The sequence below is a fragment of the Dipodomys ordii genome, unplaced genomic scaffold, assembly GCF_000151885.1.
Source record: "Dipodomys ordii isolate 6190 unplaced genomic scaffold, Dord_2.0 Scaffold25, whole genome shotgun sequence".
NCBI lineage: Eukaryota > Metazoa > Chordata > Mammalia > Rodentia > Heteromyidae > Dipodomys > Dipodomys ordii.
In genome coordinates, this window is record NW_012267241.1 from 9,742,705 (window position 1) to 9,763,028 (window position 20,324).

Sequence of the window (20,324 nt, forward strand, 5' to 3'; positions counted from 1 at the left end):
TGGGAACCTCAGTTATGGGTGTACATAATTCAAGACATACCATTTGAAGTTTGAGTTAAATATTGAAAGCTAAAAACATTAGTACAGCGTTGCTCTACCAGAAATATCTGCCTACAGAATGAAACTATGGTTCAATAATGATAATCAAAAGGTGTGTTTATTGTCTCCTTGTGCCTACACAGAAAGCAGTAGAACTAAGAGGTGTTTGGCATGGATACAAATTGCTTCCTCTATTTTCAACCTGTCTCTCCTGGCATCACCTGTGGAGGATGATTCATTGTTTCTATCATTATATATTCATTGTTTATATTCATTGTTTATATCTTCCAATGATATGCCTATGAAGGATTAACGGATGTGGATGTTGCTTAATCCTTATTTGATAGTAAAATCTGGCTTTGCGAAATTACACCGAGACTCAGCGATTCAAATGATTTATTTGGTGATTTGATTTATTCAAAAATAAATCTTGGTGTTTCTTTTTTCTTTTTCATCAAACATTTAAATTGGTACATAAAAATGCAACATACTGATGGGCTATCATGGGTGTTTCAGTGCATTATGTTGTATTTCAATCAGGTTAAACATTTCTGTCTTCACAAATATGGATCCTTTCTTTATGGTAAAACATTAAAAATTCTTTCTTTGAGCTTTTTTGAAATGTACAGTTACTGTTGTCTATACTGTGCAAGAACATACCAGAACTTCTTATTCCTATTGAACCATGGCTTAGATGCAATTGATCAAAAATTTCCTATCCTCTCCTCTCCCTCAGGTAACTACCATTTCAGTCTCTACTTCTTTGAGATCACTGTTTTTGTATGTAATTTCACATATGTGATATCATGTGTTGCATATCTTTGGGGTCTTGGTTTATTTTATTTAACATAATGATCTCCAGTTCCATTCATGTAATTGCAAATGAGAGGATCTCATTTTTTTCCATAGCTGTATAAGTATATTCATTCCATTGTGTATATGTGCCACATTTTACTTATCCATTCACCAGCTGACATACACCTTCCATCTCTTGGCTACTATGAATAGAATGCAATAAACATGGAGTGCAGATATCTCTTTGACATCCTGATTTCATTTCTTATAGGTAAATGATGCAGTAGTGACACTGTGGGATTGTTTAGTAGTTCCATCTTTAATTTTTAGAGGAACTTCCATACTATTTCCTACAATGACTGTCCTAATTCACATTCCCACCAGTACTGTGCAAGTGCTCTCTTTTCTCCACATCTTTGCCATACTTGTTATCAATTTGTCTTTTTGATAATAGCTACCCTTACTGGAATGAGGTGATATCTTACTGGGATTTTGATTAGTAAAAATCTTGATTTCTAATTTTTGGCTACTACTTTCTATAGGAAACACCCTTCTCTTTGCCCTTGAGAATGTCCTAGCAGAGAGTAAGAATAGGAAGACTTTTAAAAGGAGTAAAGAAAAAGGTAGAAAACAATCATAAGTTATTTATTTATTCATTACAGTCTTTGGCATAAAACCTTTCTGAGACTGTCACACATTGAATTTTAAGGTTTTCTCTTTGCAGTGAGGTCCTTTGGAAGCAGTCTTCCAGTTTTAATTATTAGTAATCAAACACACATGTAAGGACATGCAAAAAGGTCCTTGAGTACACACACCACATATTGGGAATTCCATGTAGCCCCGTGTGTCAGAGATGGCTGGCCATCGAGAAAACTCTCCCACAGCAAGACAACATTCATCATCTAAACTCTTGAACTTGCACGACAAAAGCACCATTCCAGACATTCTACTGAGACCTCTGCTTTGGGTTTGGCTGCTTGCAGTTAAACATTCACAAAATCAGTCCTGTAAAATGCCATGCTGTTAGTTCTCCAGGGCTCAGCCTTACCTATACCAAGTGAGGAAAATACAGAACTTAAAGCCAAACAAGTCAGAAACAGACTCATGTAGTGCCCAGTGGGCTGGGGATTCCATTCTTTCATTCTCAACAGTACCTTGTAATGGTTTGTCCAGGCCCAAGGAAGAGAACTTTGCCAGGTGGTGATGCTTTGTAGCCTGTTTTCCTCAGCCTGTTCAAGGAGGGGGTCTGTTTTTCCAAGCAAATGGCAGCTCAGCCTATTACCTTGAAACTGTCTGCTTCTTAGCTACGACTAATATCCCAGCTTCCCATACCTATAATAAATAGTTTCACCCTTGCTTTGTGCTTTACGATGTTTGAAAGGTTCTAGGTATGTTCTTTTTGATTTCTCTTCACCAGCCTATAAAAAAAACATCCTCACTCAGTGATGGCTCCTAATGCTCAGGGAATGAAAAGTATTACCCTCAAGAGGGAGAGCGAGAGTGACAGTGCTAGTGGCTGAGTCCAGGTCCTCTGAGTGCTGGGCTGAGGGACTCTTGGTAGACTATAGCTGGTGGAGTATCCTTCAAATAAAAATATGTTGATCAAGTGTCCCAAGGGTTGCATAGGTCCCTGGCTACCCATTCTGAGTATCTTTTTCAAGGCAAGGTCCTCAGTAGAGCGCCTGAGGCATTCTTACTGTTCTGTCTAGCAAGGGACTAGTCATTAGTGAGGGCTGGGGATGGGCAGTGGGATGGAGTGGCTGTAGAATAGGCTTTTCTTGAATACAGACTGAGTTACTCTCTCAAGGTTGGGAAGACAGATCTTCTGTGATAGGAAGTTCATAGTAATATAATGACTCTGCTTTTGCATGTAATTTATAGTGAACTTGGCACTTTAACCCACATTGTCTTGTTTTGTTATCCCAGTATGGTAGTAGAAATGATAATAGCTTATATTAAAGTAGCAATGTGCAGTCTATAAAGCACTTTAATTCCATATACTTTGCTTAATCCTCCTAACCACCACATGAGGTATTATTTCCACTTTGTAATTGAACAGAGGCTCAGGGGGATAACTGAGCTTATCATGGTCTGAGCTAGTGAGTGCAAGCCTAAGACTACACTACAAGCCTAAGACTCTGTCCCACATCCTAGGGAGTCTGGCATGGTAACCGGCCTTTGCATGCTCCCATTTGTCCTTTGCTAAGCCAAGAAATGTTTAGTAACCTGAACGCAGTAAGACTCAGCGCACAGCCCTTCTATGGCGTGCTGGCAGAGTAGGGTCCTAGTACTCTCAGCTCAGCTGAGGCCAGAAAAATCTTTCAGTTCCTGGGCTATGGAAAGGTGCAGTTGCCCCGGGTGGGTGGAGTCTTAGCTGTCCATCAATCAATAGAGAAGTGCAGGATCATGATTTTTTTTCCTCTGTGACTTTGAGATCCTAAGTAAAACCCTGCATACCACACGTCTTTGCATAATGAAGTTAGCTCTAGTTAAATGTAAGAGCATTGCTATATCTGTGTCATACTACTTTTCAAAAAAAACCCCATAAAATCCTGAGTTCTGGAACATATCTGAACCTAATCATTTCAGCTATAGAACTATGCTTCAGCACCTAACTGGTATATTAGGGCTACACCAGCACCATCCTATATAGATCTGTTGTGCTAGGTTCTCCAACACAGTGAGCTTGCAATGGTCTTCTCTTCAGTAATATTTGGGAAATTTGGTCCCTCTGTCTTCTTTCCTGCCTCTCTCCCTTGCTCCTAGTGCATTTTTCCCATTGGGCAGTGATTTTCACTTCCTATCTTTCCCTGCTTCATCAGAGCTGGTCAAAAGCAACTCTTCCTACTCCCCTTTTCCTGATTCCAACTCTACCATTAGTAGTTCTGTGTTAAGAGAAAAAAATTGGTATTTTGTGTTAGGGGAACACATTTGAGTGAATCTAAAGTAAATCAATGTGTGAACGAATAATCGTCACCATCTCCCAAATGGATCTCTAATTGTTGTGCAATTTAAACAGTTTGATTATGTGAAGAATTTTCAGAAGAGTCTGTGGTTAAAGAAAAGATTCAGCTAGGCAGAGGCAGCCACTTGGGAGGTAGAGATAGGAGGATCAAGGTTTGAAGCCAACCTGAGCAAAAAAAAATTAGCCAGGCTCTCCCTCAAAGAATAATTCTAGCTATGCAAATGTGTAGGTAGGGGGATCATGTTCCAAGGTCAGCCTAGGCAAAGACTGCAAGACTCTATCTGAAAATCAAGGCAAAAAGAGCTAGAGGTATAGCTTAAGTGGTAGAGTCTTGAGTCCTGAGTTCAAATTCCAGAGAGAATGAGAAAGAGAGAAAGAAGTTTCTTTTCTGAAACCTGATACTCCCATCATGTCCAGTGTAGGATACTGGCTGCTTGAGCATTTTTTGGCCCCATTTCTTAGTCAGGACACTGTCCAGTTTGATCTATAGCACCTTCCTTGCCTGGCTATGGGAAATGGCTTCTCTGGTCTTTCTGTCCTATCTTTGTAGGGGCAATAGAAAAGGCAGTTTCTCTTGGCCCTGGGGCAAATCACTGTTTTTCATTCTCACAGCTGGTGACCCTGGTAGAATAGAGGACTCATGGCTGGTCATCAAATATGGTGAGGATTATTCTCTATGAGCATCCTTCCCTGGAAATTACTCAGTGATTAATGGAGCAAAGACTTAAGGGATAACAGTCCATGCAGATCAATATATAGATCTGAAATTCCCAAGGAGAGAGTTGATTTATGGAAGAAGGAAAACATAAATCACACCTGGCAAATTTAAAATAGCTCTCTTCCTAGAGAATAAATGAAAAATTAATTTCTACACATTCTCCGTTGAGTCCACTCAACCTCCTATTGCATCAATTTTTAACAAGTCTGACAAGATCCATAAATTTTCTGATTTTTTTTCCCCAGGAAGTATCTGGGTTTCTACCCAGCTCTAGAAATGAGGGATGTCTTAAGGAAAGAATAAATGTCTAACCACTGAACCACCTTGGTAAAACACACACTATTACTTGTGCTCCTCCCAAGACCTGTGGAGCCCACTCTCTACTGGGCTGAAGGTACAGCCTGGTCCTGCTGGTGGCCCCTATCACCTCGTGAAGATTAAGCAAAGCAGCATCTATTTAGCATATTCAACCTTTTAGTTATTCTTTCTTCCCATACACATTCCTCAACTGTTATTAAGTCCAGTTCTGCTTCTTAAAAGGGTTGTTGTGTATGATGTGTTGTGGGATTTGTTAATTCTGACTTCTCAGGCAAAAGATAATATTTGACTTGTGCTTTGGTAGTGAAGCTCTCCAGGCACAAAAGTATGGACCAAGGAGCATTTGGGTGTGGGAATAATTCGAACAAGGCCTGGGATGTATTAGGGGCTACTGTAGGCATGGTGGAGAGGTCATTGTGGCTGCAGTATCAAGTTTCAAGGAGGGGAAGAGAGAAAAATGAGGGAGGAAAGGGGAGGAGTCAGCCTTGTGGGTCTTTTGTATGGACTTCATCCTGAACTGAAGGGTCACCTTCCAAAAGTTTAAAGCAAAGAGAATTTTTACTTCTCTAGAATTTAACCAACCTCCAAATTATATAAAAAGGGGGAGAAATAGTCTGGAAAGATATTTTTTGAACACTAGATAGTAGACTTTATATTACAGTTGATTATTTTTGAAGTGTATGATCTTCTCTCTCTCACTTTTGACTGGTTCTCAACTCCATAGGAAACCAATCAAAGAGGATAAAGGAGGGAAATGAAGGGAGATGAAACACAAGCTTACAAATTGCTCCTTTGTAGTTAGTTTATATTCTTGAGTGACTGTAGTTCCCTCAGTCAGTTGGATATTCAGTTACAAACAGAGAAGGCAATGAGGCAGGAGATGGCATAATGCTTGAACTACCCACAAATTAGAATAACTGTATTATTTAATGTTATCTATCTATCTATCTATCTATCTATCTATCTATCTATCTATCTATCTATCTATCTATCTATCTTCTATCTATCGACCTACTTACTTACCTACCTATCCATCCATCTATTTATCTATCTTCCTCCCAAATAAGGAACAATCTGACTCAAAAACTTCAAATGTAGTTTTTAAATGAATGCTTATTGTAATGAGAGTGTGAGAGAGTGATAGAGTGAGAAGAAGAGCGAGTGAGAGAATGAGCCCTGTTAGTAAACACAAACTTCACTTTGATCCTTGACAAAAACATACACCCTGCAACTAGTCACTTCTCTCAGACAAGAATGTGCATAATGAATAAAATCTTCAGCGCAAGATCTTGGCTATCTTGCTGTGTATTGTACTCACTGTTTACACTCTCAGCTCTTCACTGTATTAACTGTTTATCTACACACGTGTGGGTGACAGAAACACTGCAGATATTAGCATTGCTAGGATCATATCTACTGATGTTACCAGAAACAGGAAAAGAGAATGCTACTGAATTGTTTCTATCCCCTGTTCTCAAATAAAACCAGTTTTCTATTGTTAGGAGCAATTACAAGAGATCTGAATAAATTAAAAATTCCCTGATGGAGGCCCTGTTACTGACAGCTAACTAAGTTAATTTAATAGTTATGTTAACTTAGATAACTGTAAGAAAAAGGAATTTGTGTGTAAATTATGAGTCAAATATGAGAAGTATATATATACTTGCATGTATGTGTGTACATATATTCCTACTTATATTTGCCATTCATATATTTTTTACAGTCTTTTCATACTCATTGTCTTTTAAAATACATACCATTAACCTATGAGCCATGCATTACCAGTGTGTTTAAAATAAATGATCAGGAAGTTAGTTCACTTACAGTGAGGATCAGGGGCCACTGTAATTCAGGTCTAATCCCAGTAATCCTTCTAATAAAATTATTGTGAGGCTTTTTTCCCCCAAAGTCAAAGGCAGGATACTTGGTTTTATTCTGGTACATAATATTTTGAACTGGAAATCTACCAGAAACTCTGGAACATCTTGTTACTGCAGTTATACCCCAGCTGCCTTCATTATTAAACTTTTTATGAGTACACTTTTTATGGCCCCTTCAGTAAATCTTTAAAGATACACAAAGAAGAAAGAGGGTAGGATAACTTCAATTCAAGTTTTGTAAAAAAAGATTTATTGCTTGTGATACCATAATCATCATATTATATTACAGGCACTATTTTTTTAATTCATGTTTTCTCCTCAAGGGGAATAAATTCATGCATTACCTATAACAAGAAACAGTGTAAGTAGGAATTATATATATGTATATATATATCAGTATAATAAAACACTATATTGAACCATACAGATTTATGATTAAAGCAGGTAGAGATTATTAAATCAAGCACATTTTTTTGGTATGGGGTGTTTTACTTTCGATTTTACAAAGAAAATGTCCTCAATTGGGAAAGGTTCATAAATAAAAACAGAATTTAGAAGCAGATGCCAGCCTACAACCTCTAAATTCTCTCCTTAGATCATGTTATACCATGAGAAGTTGATAGATTTGGAAAGCATTCATTTCCATAAAGAACTGCTATGATAGGGCTGGGATTTATGGGGATCTGTCATTAGCTTTGACTGAAGGTCAGTATAAGAAACAGTCACATGAAAGCTATGACTGCATTTTTCTACTTTATTATTCACACTCCTTCTATAAAGCTTGGAATGAAGACTCTTTTTCTATTTCATGCTGCACAGATTTTGATCTCTTGAGAAGTGGTATTTCTGTACTTATGCCACCATCAGTCACATTTCCCTTTTCTGCTTCACTGCCAGAAAGAACAGAGTAACACCCAGTCCTGTATGAATGGAAATAGTCCCATTTTCTTATCCTTAGCTTATCTTTTTTATTTCAATAATGGAGTCACGTGCTCTACATTTTTGTCGTAGCACTGCCTTGGGTGGCTTTTGAAGAGAGGCTTGAGTATCAAACAAATAGCTAAGAATAAAAACATAAGCCAACTCTTCCAGTAACCAGACAGTATGTTCCCGACTGATAGGATAGCCTAGACCAATGCTTTTGTAGTCTTTGTGGGGAAAGCCTCGAAATGCAGGAGTTAGGGAAAGCTCAGTGGAGAGTGGTTGGAAGGTGAGGCACCAGGAATACCACCTTAAGGATGCTGTGCATCCATCTATTTATTAATTTCCTGGTACATGGAGATCTTTAAGAATGCACTGCCTAGGAAATGGTAGGGGAATGGATCCCTAAGACAAACAACTACAGCAAGATTGAAGAACTCTAGGATGATCTGCCCTCTCTCCCCACTAGGAGGAAGCTGAGCAGTTTTTTTCTTTCTATTGCACATGCAAAATATGAGACAGGAAAGAAAAGAGGCCATTTACAAAGAGAAGTAGCGCAAAATAAGCATTCTTCTCTACCATGATCTAAGTATGTTGTAAATACAATAGCCACACCCCATGTATGTAATGATGGGCAGTTATACAGGCTGCAAGTGCAGTGTGCTCTTAACCCAGGTAGACTGTCTTTCATTAGAATTTGACTTAATTTTAGTGAAGTAAATTTTGTTCCACAAAGTACAAAATAATGTAGTATATCATCTTTATTGTCTGACATTACAGATTGGTTTAACACTTTCCTTTTTACACACCATGGGAATGAAGAATAAAAATGTGTCCAGCATTTTGTTACACACAAACACACAATGAATAATAGAAAAAAGAGCATACAGAAAAATTAAAAGGTATGTTGAAAGTGGACAGGCTTTAGTTCTAAATGATCTATGGATATAATGTGAAACTTTAAAAAATAATACTAGCAAGTGGGATATATTGTCATACACAGTTTGGTACATGCATTGGACATAAAGCTGCTTTTGTTTTAAGTTGATTTAATATATATATTTTTGAGTATGCTGCTCTCTCTGCTGGTTTCTGAACCTGACCACAGGTCCAGAGGCAAGATTTCAGTGTAGAACATGTTTAGAGAGTCACATTGTGCTAATGACCTTATGAACTTCTTGGTGACAAGAAAAAGATCAAAAAGTACCTGTTCTTTATAGACCAACTAATGGGATTCTTGTGTGTGTGTGTGTGTGTGTGTGTGTGTGTGTGTGTGTGAAGATTCCCAAAAGACAAGAAGTGGGCAATTAAATCCTTCACAAGACTTAGCACATTTTGGAGAGCAGTGGGAGTATCAGATCTAATAATTACAGGATGCAAAGAGATTCAGTTGTCTGATTCTTATAAAATGAGCTCCCATATCTTTTCAGTTAAATGGAAACTGAATCACATCTGCATTGAGTGAGAGATGGTGGGTTTTTGCTTCTGGATTCTTGGCTTTTGAGGTAACATTGAGCTCAGGGTAACTCTCTAGGGACTGTCTTTTTATTAAGAGAAAGGTCTGAACCAACAACTCAGAAAAGCATAAAACTGGCTTGAAACATAACCCTGGGGATCTAAAATGTGTCCAACACATTACAATTTGTGTCCACTTCTAAAACATGTAATACATCTTCTGTTGGGGGCTGACAGCAGTGATTGTTATGAAAGATGCTAAATTTTATCATCTCAATTCAAGCACTATGTTGTAAAGGAAGCAAATTAGTATGATTTTTTTTCTTTCCAAACTGAAGCATGAACATACATTAGAGGCAAAAGCAATGAGAAAAACAGCAGGATGGCAGGCCCCTCCACTGTTAGTTAAGACCTGCAGTAGGGGACATAACTTACTCCCTGCTTCAGTTCTTCTTCCTACAGAAAGATTGAATCAATAACAGTTAGATTACCCAGGGTTCCCATAAGAGCAAGAACACAGTGTTAAGGAAGACAGGATGGGGAAACATGAACATAGCTTTGAAGGCAGGCCCCGGTTTCTGCCATCTCAGTGACTATACATCCAAGCCTGCTTAGGTGTTTGAATCTATAGACCCAGTCCTCTCCTCCATGTATCCAACCATCTCAATATCATCTGTCTCATTTTCCCACTATTTGTACATTTTTGTACAAAGGCTGTGCTCAGTTGGGCCATGTTGATACCAAGATGACTGGTGGTCCATTGCCCTGCCCTACCCTACTCTACCCTACCCTACCCTACCCTGCCCTACCCTATTCTATTCTTTTCTATTCTATTCCATCCTATACCTATGGTGTCAGAAATTATAGAAGCACCAGCAGAAGATGCTTGTCAAAGTGTCTTGTCTGCCATTAAAAGGAAAGATGGATTCAAGATTCTTTCTTTGACACACTTGTAAAGGAAAGCAGAAATGAGCTTTTTTATTGTTCTGAATAGATAGTTAGCTAGACACAGCAGCAGGTTATTAACAATCCAGTCCTGTCTTCTCACCGATAGTACAAAGAACAAAAACAAAATAAAAACCAATCAAATCCAACTTGAATTCTACATTTTTAGAAAAGTAAATTCTGTTGAACAAACAGCATTCTTCAAATGGATTATTAAAGGGGACACCAACAGGGGGAAAAGTTGACTAAGGAATAAAATAGAACAAATGAAACAAAAGAAAATATTACCACTGCAAGGTCTGGGATGAAAGTCTTCAGAAAATATTTTTCAAAAACATGAGACAAAGAAGGAAAGACAGAAAAAGAAAGGAAGAACATAAGTAAGGAAGAGGAATAAAGCAAAAGAAAAAAAAGGAAGAAAAAAAGGAAAAGATAGAAGGAAGAGGAGGAAAGGGCAGGGCAAAAAACAACAAATGATGGTGAGTTGGTGATGTGAGGGATCCATGATTGAAAATCAGGATATCCTGTCTCACCCTGAGCTGCCTGGGGACGGTCCCTTCACTATTCTCCTATAAGAAGTTTCACTTCCTGCTTGTGGCTCTTTGTAGGTCCAATCTACACTAGTTCATGCTTGTTTACACATGGCACAGAACACTCATGCTCTGGGCTGACAATGACATTCTACTACTGCTGACTCAGTACTTTTTTGTACTCAGGTGAAGGCTTTCTTACAAGTGGAATTCCACTCCCAATAAAAATGTATTATTTATAGAGTCTTTTATAGTTAACTTTGTTAAATATGTTATCTTGGAAGATTCAGGAAATATTCACATTTACAGTTTGTATTTGAGACCCACAGAAGTCGTGGGACTTGTGAAAGCCACACAGAGGGGATACATTTTTTAAAAATTGAAATGAACAAAAACACATATAATAATTGGAAAAGCCATTGCACATTATGTGCAAAAAATTAAATGCCACAATAGAAGATATAGGAAACATTTATTTGAAATGTCTTACCTTTAGTAGCTTCATGAGGCCTTCTAACTGGACCATTAGCTCTCTCCGACTCTCCTGGAGAGCAGACATTCTCTGTTCTAGCTCATCCTTGCGCTGTCTATGAAGGAAGCAGCTCTCATCAGAAACAGTATTTCATTCACTGAGCTAATCACATCCTCCAGTTCTGTGGGACTATCGGCCTACCTGGAAAAGGGCATGGCCAGGTCTTTGACAGGATTACCAGGCCTCCACCATCTTTAAATGAGGTGTACTCTTAATTGTTAAACAATTAGACTATACTTAAACAAAATTAAAGTCCTTTCAGACATTTCTATCCTTCTATCCTGAATTGCTTAACCATGCAATGAGCTATTCTCTGCATACTGACAGTATAGCAGGCTGTGTTCTGTGACACTGGTTCCAACAATCAACAAAAGCCCAATTGTCACTGAAAAGTAACAATCTTCCACGTTTGTAAATTCACAGAAAATAGGGTTTGCCTTTGTATTGGGAAATCTGACTTGAAAGTATACATTTTAGATCACTTCCATCCTCTGTGAATTGATACTAGTGACAGATGGGGATCCTATATGCAGTGGAGTGCCCGTTAGAAGTGAGATATTAATGGTGCATACTTATTACCATCAATCTAAATTATTTGGTTTTAATTTGTTTTCATAGTGTGATGCCAGAATAAGGAAGTTCTCTCTATAATCATCCTATAACTGAAAAGAACATAGAGAATTTGTTTGTCTTGTGGAATGTCTGTCTATTCAACTGTCAGCAAGAATGTAAAGCTCTAAGGACAATCTACCCTCTATCATTTTGTTGACACTAACAGGTACCAAGAAATCTTTAAAAAGGTAAAGAAATTAAGCAGTATGGTAAAGTATATTAATAGCTCACATTTCCCTGGTATACTCATACTTTACAAATTGATTTCAACTCCATTATTTTTCAGGGACATTAGTGAATAAGTAGTATATACATTTTTGTGTCTTGTCCCAAAGGTTTTTGTTTGTATGTGAAATATTAGTACTTATATTTTAAAAACATGGAGATTCTTTGACCATATATATATTCCATGTGAATGGAAATCACTCATTGACACAGACATATTAAGAGGAGCTACAGAGGGACAATGACATGAAAAATTGACAATATAAAAGTGTCATTCTGAGTTAGGCTTATGACTCATTCAGCTGAAAAATATTTATAGGAGGACAGGTTAGGGTTATAAATGAAACATTCTAAATTTGCTTTTTTATAGGCATACCGTACAATGAATTATGAATCTGAAATTTATAAGCATCTCAATGCTTTCTGAATATTTCTAGAGTTTTCCCTGCCACTTACTCCTGAAGCAATTGTTCCTTTAATTTTATGTACAATCCTCTCTTTTTCTGAATCTAGAGGATGAGGAACGCCATGGTATCTTATTATTCATCTCCTTGGGCTGAGGCATTTTAATTTTGTAATTGTTGCCCTACTCAAAAATATTCCTCAAGGACAAATCTATGAGTTGTCTTTCTTTGACTATATCTGCCCATGGTGTCCAAGCACATTTACAGGAAGCCCTGGGACAAGAGTAAATCATACTTCTAATTTAGTTCCAGTTTTTTTTTCCTTTTTTTTGGCATTTTTTATTGTTATTGTAAAGGTGATGTACAGAGGAGTTACAGTTACATAATACTACTCTAGAATTTTTGGCCTTTGGGTACAGGAGCTCCTTGAGACAGCCAAACCAAAATGCTAATGTTGCAGTTAAGAAACACTCAGACACAAATACAAAACACATACTTAAAAAGTTAACTAGTAGTAACTTAGACTACTCAATAATGAACCAACTTTATTGTACTTTCGTCTTATTAGAGTGAGGTCTTAAAGCAATGACACTGAATTTAATTAGGAAGATTTAATAGTGTCTGTTCAAAATCCTCTACAGCTGTGTTTTGTACCAGCAGTTACCTAATGTGGGTCCAATGACAAGTATGTGGTAAAGACAGGAGAAAATAAACATTAGTAGTATTTTTTCCCTACAGAGACGTATGCCCATTTCTATTCTGAAATTCTCTAAGATTGTTTGTTTTTATGTATTTATTTTCTGAGCCAATCTCGCTCTCCAGCTCAAGCTGCTGGAACTTCCTAAACAGCTAGGGAGACTTGAAAATTGAAATTCTCCTGCGTTAGCTTCTTGAGTGCTGGGGTTATTGCTGTGTATGTCATGCCTGACCTTGTCAGGTTATTTTTAATTTTGAGTGTGTGTTAGAACCTGCTTTCTTTTAGTATAGTGCTGGGACAATTGGCAACATTTTAATATAATTTATATATGAGATAAATGTATGTCTATGCTATCTGAATTCGAAGATGGTATCATGGTAAAGAAGCAAAAAGTTTATATACATGAAAACTTAGAGGTGACGGAGAATTGCGTCTGAAAGTTATACTTAAATTTATAGTTCTATTTCCTTATTTATAAAAGGAGCACGATAATAGTGCATATTTTCTAGCAACTCTTTGGGTCAGTAGAGGTATTCACGTGTCAGACTAGCTCAGAGAAATGCCCATGTGGGCTATAAACATCGCTTTCAGATTGTTTCTTTGTGTTTTTTTTTTGTGGCTAAAATAAAAAGGGAAACATGATTATTTAGAAAGGTCATAGAATTGTAAGATAACCATAAAAGTATACATTCATGAAAAACAAAGATCTTTTCCTTTTCCTTTGTCCCTAAATGAAAGACATTTTTTCTTTTCCTTTTCCTAAGTTGGGCTCAGAGAAGAGATCTCTAGGGCAGCTACAATAAGGAGCTCCTGTGGATGTTGTTTATGTGACCCAAGGCCAAAGGACACTTTGCAAGAGGCCACTGTTTTGGATTTCTTGTCTTGAGATGACAAGAGGATAAAACATAGCATACTCACAACAGGGTTTCTTAATCTGGGATATAATGTATCTGTGAAATCCTCCAATTGGGAAAATATTTGGTGCTGAGAATATGATTTATCAGTATCTAGAAAGTTACCCTTCAAGGGAGTGTATTTCTTCTTCCTTCAGGCACAAGAAACATGCTTAGTATATAGAGGCCGGTAAAAAAAAAAATCAGCTAAGTCACCAGCTGAAAGCCAGGAACAATCACATAGAAGTTCTTAGCAAATCCAGCCTCCTTGATATAGCCTTGGTCTTGGGCCATGGGATGCCCACAATGTAGGGTGAGAAGGGTGGTTAGAACTTTTCAGTGTGTCCCAAGACAGCTTGATGAAGGAGGAAGGAATATCAGACAGAAAACATATCACCATGGACCAGAGCACATTCACATGCTTTCCTAGACATTTCCTAAGCATCAAATGGAAAAAAAAATACTTTCAAAGGCAAAAGTTACCTTGAGGTGTGTGTGGGGGGGAATCAATGAAATGCTTATGAAAAATCCCTAGCCATTATCCTTCTGAAAGAGAATAGGATGAACAATGAAAGAGATGACCAACGTTAGCTTACTCAGTATTACTTCCGAGTTCATTAGGTCTGATTTCAATTTGAACTTGTGTGTACGTGTGTATGAAGGAGCCTTTTACGTGTGTGTGTGTGTGTGTGTGTGTGTGTGTGTGTGTGTGTGTGAATCCTGGGGCTTGAACTCAGAGCCTGGGCTTTTTTTTTTTTTTTTTGCTCAAAGCTTATGTCCTACACCACTTGGCTCACAGCTCCATTTTCAATGTTTTTTGGTGGTTGATTAGAGATAAGAGTCTCAAGAAGTTTTCTGCTCAGGTTGGCTTCCATTTACAATCCTCAGATTTCAGCCTCACTGGTACCTAGTGCCATTTACTTGGCATATGATGTGGATGTGGATGATATAAACATCCCATTTTCCTTCTTTTCATTTTCTTTTTACCTCTTCTAGGTAACATGGAATGTGAAGAATCGCAAAAAATGTGCAAGCACTTCTAGTACAAGTGATGAGAGCAGTTCAGAAACTCCCAAGAAGGAAGAATGTGTTTCTTTCGTTAAATTAGTTTTGTTTATCAAAAGAATGAAGTGAGCTTTCCACACTTAGCAGCCTCTAACAGGTGGGTTCTTCAGATTACTTTTTCTTTTTTATTTTCTTTTTTGCCGATTGTGGGACCTGAACTCTGGGCCTGGGCACTGTCCCTCAGCTCTTCAGCTCAAGGCTAGCGCTCTACCACTTGAGCCACAGCTCTACTTATGGCTTTTTCTGTTTATGTGGTGCTGAGGAATCAAACCCAGGGCCTCGTGCAAGCACTCTACCACTGAGCCACCTTCCCAGCCCTCAGATTTCTTTTTCACATATCAAGCCTTTGAAGAGTCTTTTCTAGTCAGGGGTCTGAATTAGGCCTAGTGGATTTTAGAGGAAACAGAGACAAGACCAGAAGCCTGAGCCAGGTGGGCCACAGTGCTCATGGGTTGCAAAACGTGACTGGAAAGGAGTATGGAAGCATCCATAACTACAATTAACAGGGACTTGGTAAAATCTGAATAGAACCCCACAGAACATGCTTAATTTAGTTTCTTTTTAATGGCGCTGCTTCCAGTAAGAGTTTCTGAGAAATGCATGATTCAGGGTTACTGATCTATCTAGACTATACACAGCACCTTAACTGAAGGATTGTAATTCCTGCTAATTAAAGTGTCTTGTGAAAGATCATTATGACATTTCTATGAGGGAATGCCTTTGAATTACCTTTTGTGTTGTTTATTACATAAATGCACTTGAGTACCTGCCATATTCAGGGTATAATGCTAAGCCAGTCTGATGCGAGGCACCTACAGTGACTCTTGGATTTTGCAAGTGTGTATAATGGGAACAAACATTGTCTTCATTCAAGGCTGGCTATTCTTTAGTTTTCTGACTCTGAGAAGCACACTGACACTCAGAGGTTGAGTCAGATGCCCTTCAACATTTCCTTTACTCCAATATTCTATGATGAGAGACTTGGAAAGACTAGGCCTTTCTATCATTTGCAGAACAAGAACGTATAGTGCCTGTTTTTAAAGATCTGTATGCAAAGCTAGTAGGAAGAGGAAAAATCAGATTCCTTTTGATAGGATACATGCAAATTTTTAAATTTAGGAGGCTGTTGTATTTATTTACGCATTTGTGCTTTGTTCTGTGAGCATTTGCAACAAATAATGTGGTGTTCAAATACCTCTGAAGAGCGGTTAATTTTTTTTTCTAGTGAGACACTTGGTTTCTGAGCTAGACTACACTATCCTTTTCTTGTTGTTGAAAGAAAGAATAAAATATAAACTTCTCTCTAAATCACCCAAATGTCAGCCATTAATAAAAAGTGTGCTAATAAAAACAAACCGATGTCAGAAGCTGTGTCAGTTCAGGTCCATTTTCTGGCTGTATGTGGTTAGATTGTATTAGCGATCTCAAAGGTTTATGTGCCCTGAGTTGACTTGGATGCCCTGGCTTACCTGAGGAGCCGGAGTTCTGCCAGCAGGGTGGGGTTCTGCTGTGCCTTCTCTGGCGTCGGTTGAGAGGCTTGTTCATGCTCTAGCCGCAGTCTCTGGATCTCCTGTAAGATTTCTCTTGGGAGAGAAGAGGAAGGCGAGAAATCGCAGCCAGCTAACTTTCAGGATACTAACATGTGGACCAACAAGGCCCAGCAGGACCAAGGGAAAAGGGATCATCCTATGTTTGGAAGCACAGCTGACCTTTACTAAGCAACGACCTCTGAGCTTCTGAGGCTGTGACTGAAGCTGGCTGGATGCTGTGGGTGAGGAGAGGATGATCTCATCTCCAGCATGTCTATGCCATGAAGGCTCTGAGTGTGCCACTGAGTTATACCCAGCACCCACCATCGTTCCAGGAAGTCATGTGGTGCCGTGGTCCTGTGTCTAACTTTGATGAGTGCTCTGCTTGTGAGACAAAAATGCATCTTCACATTATTTATGACCACTCTCTGACACCAAAAAGGACTCACAGCTACTGAGAGGTGCTTGAAGGGAAAATAAGGATAAATGGTGTCCATATGAGGAAACTAAATAACCTCATTTTCTCTCACCAAGAATAAAATTCTTCTCACTGAGTAAGAAACCCAAGGTTGGCAGATTTCTTTCTTTTTCTTTCTTTCTTTCTTTTTTTTAAACTTAACATCTTCTGCTTTAACAATGGATCTCAGCAAGGGCAGCCTTGGAAGTGTTTTTAAAAGGATTCACTGTAATTGAGTGTGTGTGACATCAAATGCTATTGGGGTGAGACATGTCAGCCTGTTATTGATGTTTGGGCCTGGGCTGCCCTGCATTTGGGTGAGCATTAGGCTAGCCATGAATGATATGCGACTAGCTAAAGGCAAATGATCCCTAAGTGAATCAGAAGCCATTAAGCAAGGTTACAAGTCACATCTTCTTGGGGGCTGGTGAACATTATTCTGCTACCTCATACAAAGCACAAAGCCAGTGAGACAGAGCAAACTGCTGAGAAAGGACGTTAAGCTTGGTGAACCTGGAGGATGGCTTTCTGTGCTTTTAAAAGACATTTTAATTGAAACAATAGTTGTACACATGGGGTATGACATGATCATCTGACACTCGTGTACAAACAAATCAGAGTAATTAGCATTTCTTTGAGTTGGAGACTTTTAAACCAATCTTTGATTGGGCACCAAAATACTTATTAGTAAGGGATACATTTAGTGTTCTACAGCAAAAGAGTATGGCTTTTTTTTTTAAATGTGTGTCAATCCTGGGGCTTGAACTCAGGATCTGGCTGCTTTCCCTGGGCTCTTTTGCTCAAGGCTTGTGCTCTCCCACTTGAGCTGCAGATCCATTTCTGGCTTTTTGGTAGTTTATTAAGGCAAGAGTCTCATAGACTTCCTGCCCAGGCTAGCTTTGAAACTCAATCCTCAGATTTTAGCCTCCTGAGTAACTAAGATTACAGGTCTAAGGCACTGGCACTTGGCTAAGGAGTAAAACTATTTTATAACAAATTATTACATATCTCAAAATAACCAAAAGAGAATAACTTTTTTGTTTTTACAGTGGACAGGTTGATTTACAGCTGCCTGTTTTATGAACACATAAGAATCAAGAGGTTAATTACCAGTAGGTCATTATACATGTCACAATTATAGTGAGAATACTGGACAATAGTTCAGTGATTTTTTTAATTTCGTCTTTGTCTCCATTGTTGTCTCAAGGTAGAAGTTTTTCTTTAAAAAAGCTCTTCCATAGATATCTATATTCCATGTTGGACAATTCAGAGGGAGCTGCTGAGGTTTGAGACGGGCTGAGTTTCTGCTTGGTAGCCCTCCTCTTTTTAAAGGTCCCCAGGATCCCATAAAGCTCAGCCTGAAAAAAATCAGTAAACTGAGACTTCCAAGATCTCCTTTAGTGTTTATATACTGGTTTCTATGCTTCTGGCCAGTTTTCCTTTGTAGATTCCAAGAACAAAAACATGACTGAGCCATCATGGAAAAATAGAAAAGAAAGAAGCAGTTTTGATGAAAATAAATGAACTGATATGTAACATACATGGTCAAAATAGTGCTGTCTTTAAAAAATTTTATTTTATTTAATCCTATTACAGATACATGATACGTGTATTATTTCTGGCTCATGGATGAGGAAATCAAGTCATGGACCAATTGGAAGACTTGCTTAAGTTCAACAAGTAGGTGGTAAAGGTGACTTGAACTAAAGCTAGATAGCTCTAATCCTGTGTCTCAGACAATCTCATTTCTAGTACATGCTTTGACTGGTGAAGCCTATGCAGGCAATGACGAATACAGTTCAATTTGAAGAGTCCTGTGACCCCTTCATACTAACTCCAACTGGTGCCTCCAAAGGTGCTATAAGGAAGCATTCTCTTTGAAAGATTATCTCTGACATTTATGATAGTTTAGATCTGGGGTATCCCACACAGGCCCGTAGATTAAAAGACTGATCTTCAGCCTGTGGCATTGCTGAGAAGTGATGGGAACTTTAGAAAATGAGGCCTTGTGTAAGGAGGTTAGGTAGATAGAAGCATGTTCTTAAAGAGACACAGACACCAGTCTCCTTTGTCTCTGTTTCTGTCTCTGTCTCTGTCTGTCTGTCTCTCTCTCTCCCTATTTCCTGGATGTCATGCGGTGACTAGACTCTCACTACAGGCTTCTTCTTCGACCTATTACTTTACCATATGCCAAAAAAACAATGGCGTCAAATGACCATGAATGGAAAAACTTTTGAAAGCATGGGCCAAAATAAACATTTCTTTTTTTTTAAAGTTAGTTTTCTCAAGTATTTTTGTTACAGTGACGGACAGGCTGACCAACACACATGTTCATGAATTACCTATAGTAAACACAATTGTGAAATAAAGTAAGGAATTCTATTTTTCTTTTTGTTGCAGAGATCTGTCTAGTGGACTAATTGTCACTATGGAGACCATTGGACCCCTGACTCAGACAAGCATCTGGGAAGCCCTAGGGTCTTTGTGGAGTGTGAGGTTAGGCTGCTGACTTAGAAGGAGTTTAGGATATATCAGTTGGTTCTCAGGGGTGGGGAGGAAAACTCTAGGAGTTATAAAAGAACTCAGGAGCAGGATAAAACTCTTTCTGTTTTCTTTCTTTTTTTTTCTCTCTGGTTCTATAAGCATGCTTTCAGAGAGAGAGCAATACAAAAAGTCCAGAAAATGAGCAGTAAAAAAGACATCAAGGCGTAGCCAGATCATTTAAACATTCATGGCAATCCCTGATAATTTTTGAATGGTATAGAGCCTCTCATGGTGGTAGGTCTCCCTGAAGTATTTCTTTAAAGGAAGCCTCAGTTTCTCCTTCAGTGTGTTATCCCAATATCTCATTGGATGCAGAAGACAGCTCTGGAGAGGTAGAGGAACAGGTAAACCAGGGACCAGAAAGTCCACGTGATTCTTCACATGGTTGACTTTAAACATTCACACTGGCTGGTTCACAGACACGATTTCTTCATTGCTTTTTGCTCACATCTGACTCTCTCGCTCCCCTGACTGCTCTCCTACTACTCTGTAATTAGCATGTCTCATTTAACATTATCTTCTTTTCTCAATGTTTTTTTTCTCTGAATCAGCACGATTATTTTCACACAGTAAGCATAGTCAGTGTTATATGAAATAGAATAATTCACAGACTGGCAACTACCTTGCACAAATTCTGATATAGTTGGCTATGCTATCCTGAGTTTCTAACAGACATAATCCCATCCCTTAGTCCCTTTTCTCTAAAACATGTTGTGATCACAAATTACCAAAATGAAGTCCAAAGACAGGATCAATAGCATGCAACTACAGCCTCCAGGTGGCAGACATAAGAAACTCTA

The 20,324-nt window shown here is 38.4% G+C and overlaps 1 protein-coding gene across 5 annotated transcripts in view; it reads right to left on the minus strand.

Annotated features, from left to right (window-relative positions):
- Dtna (dystrobrevin, alpha) overlaps positions 1-20,324 on the minus strand; it is a 328,938-nt gene that overhangs the window by 17,505 nt on the left and 291,109 nt on the right. For 4 of the 5 annotated variants that reach the window (XM_013014910.1, XM_013014907.1, XM_013014908.1 and 1 more), the window contains 3 exons: positions 16,464-16,577; positions 11,057-11,153; positions 8,914-9,547 (listed from right to left, as the gene is read on the minus strand). In XM_013014910.1, the coding sequence (XP_012870364.1) occupies positions 9,497-9,547; positions 11,057-11,153; positions 16,464-16,577 (262 nt within the window). In that variant the 3' untranslated portion in view covers positions 8,914-9,496. Of the gene's footprint in view, positions 1-8,913; positions 9,548-11,056; positions 11,154-16,463; positions 16,578-20,324 lie in introns of those variants that run through there. The other variant, XM_013014905.1, reaches the window with a different exon arrangement.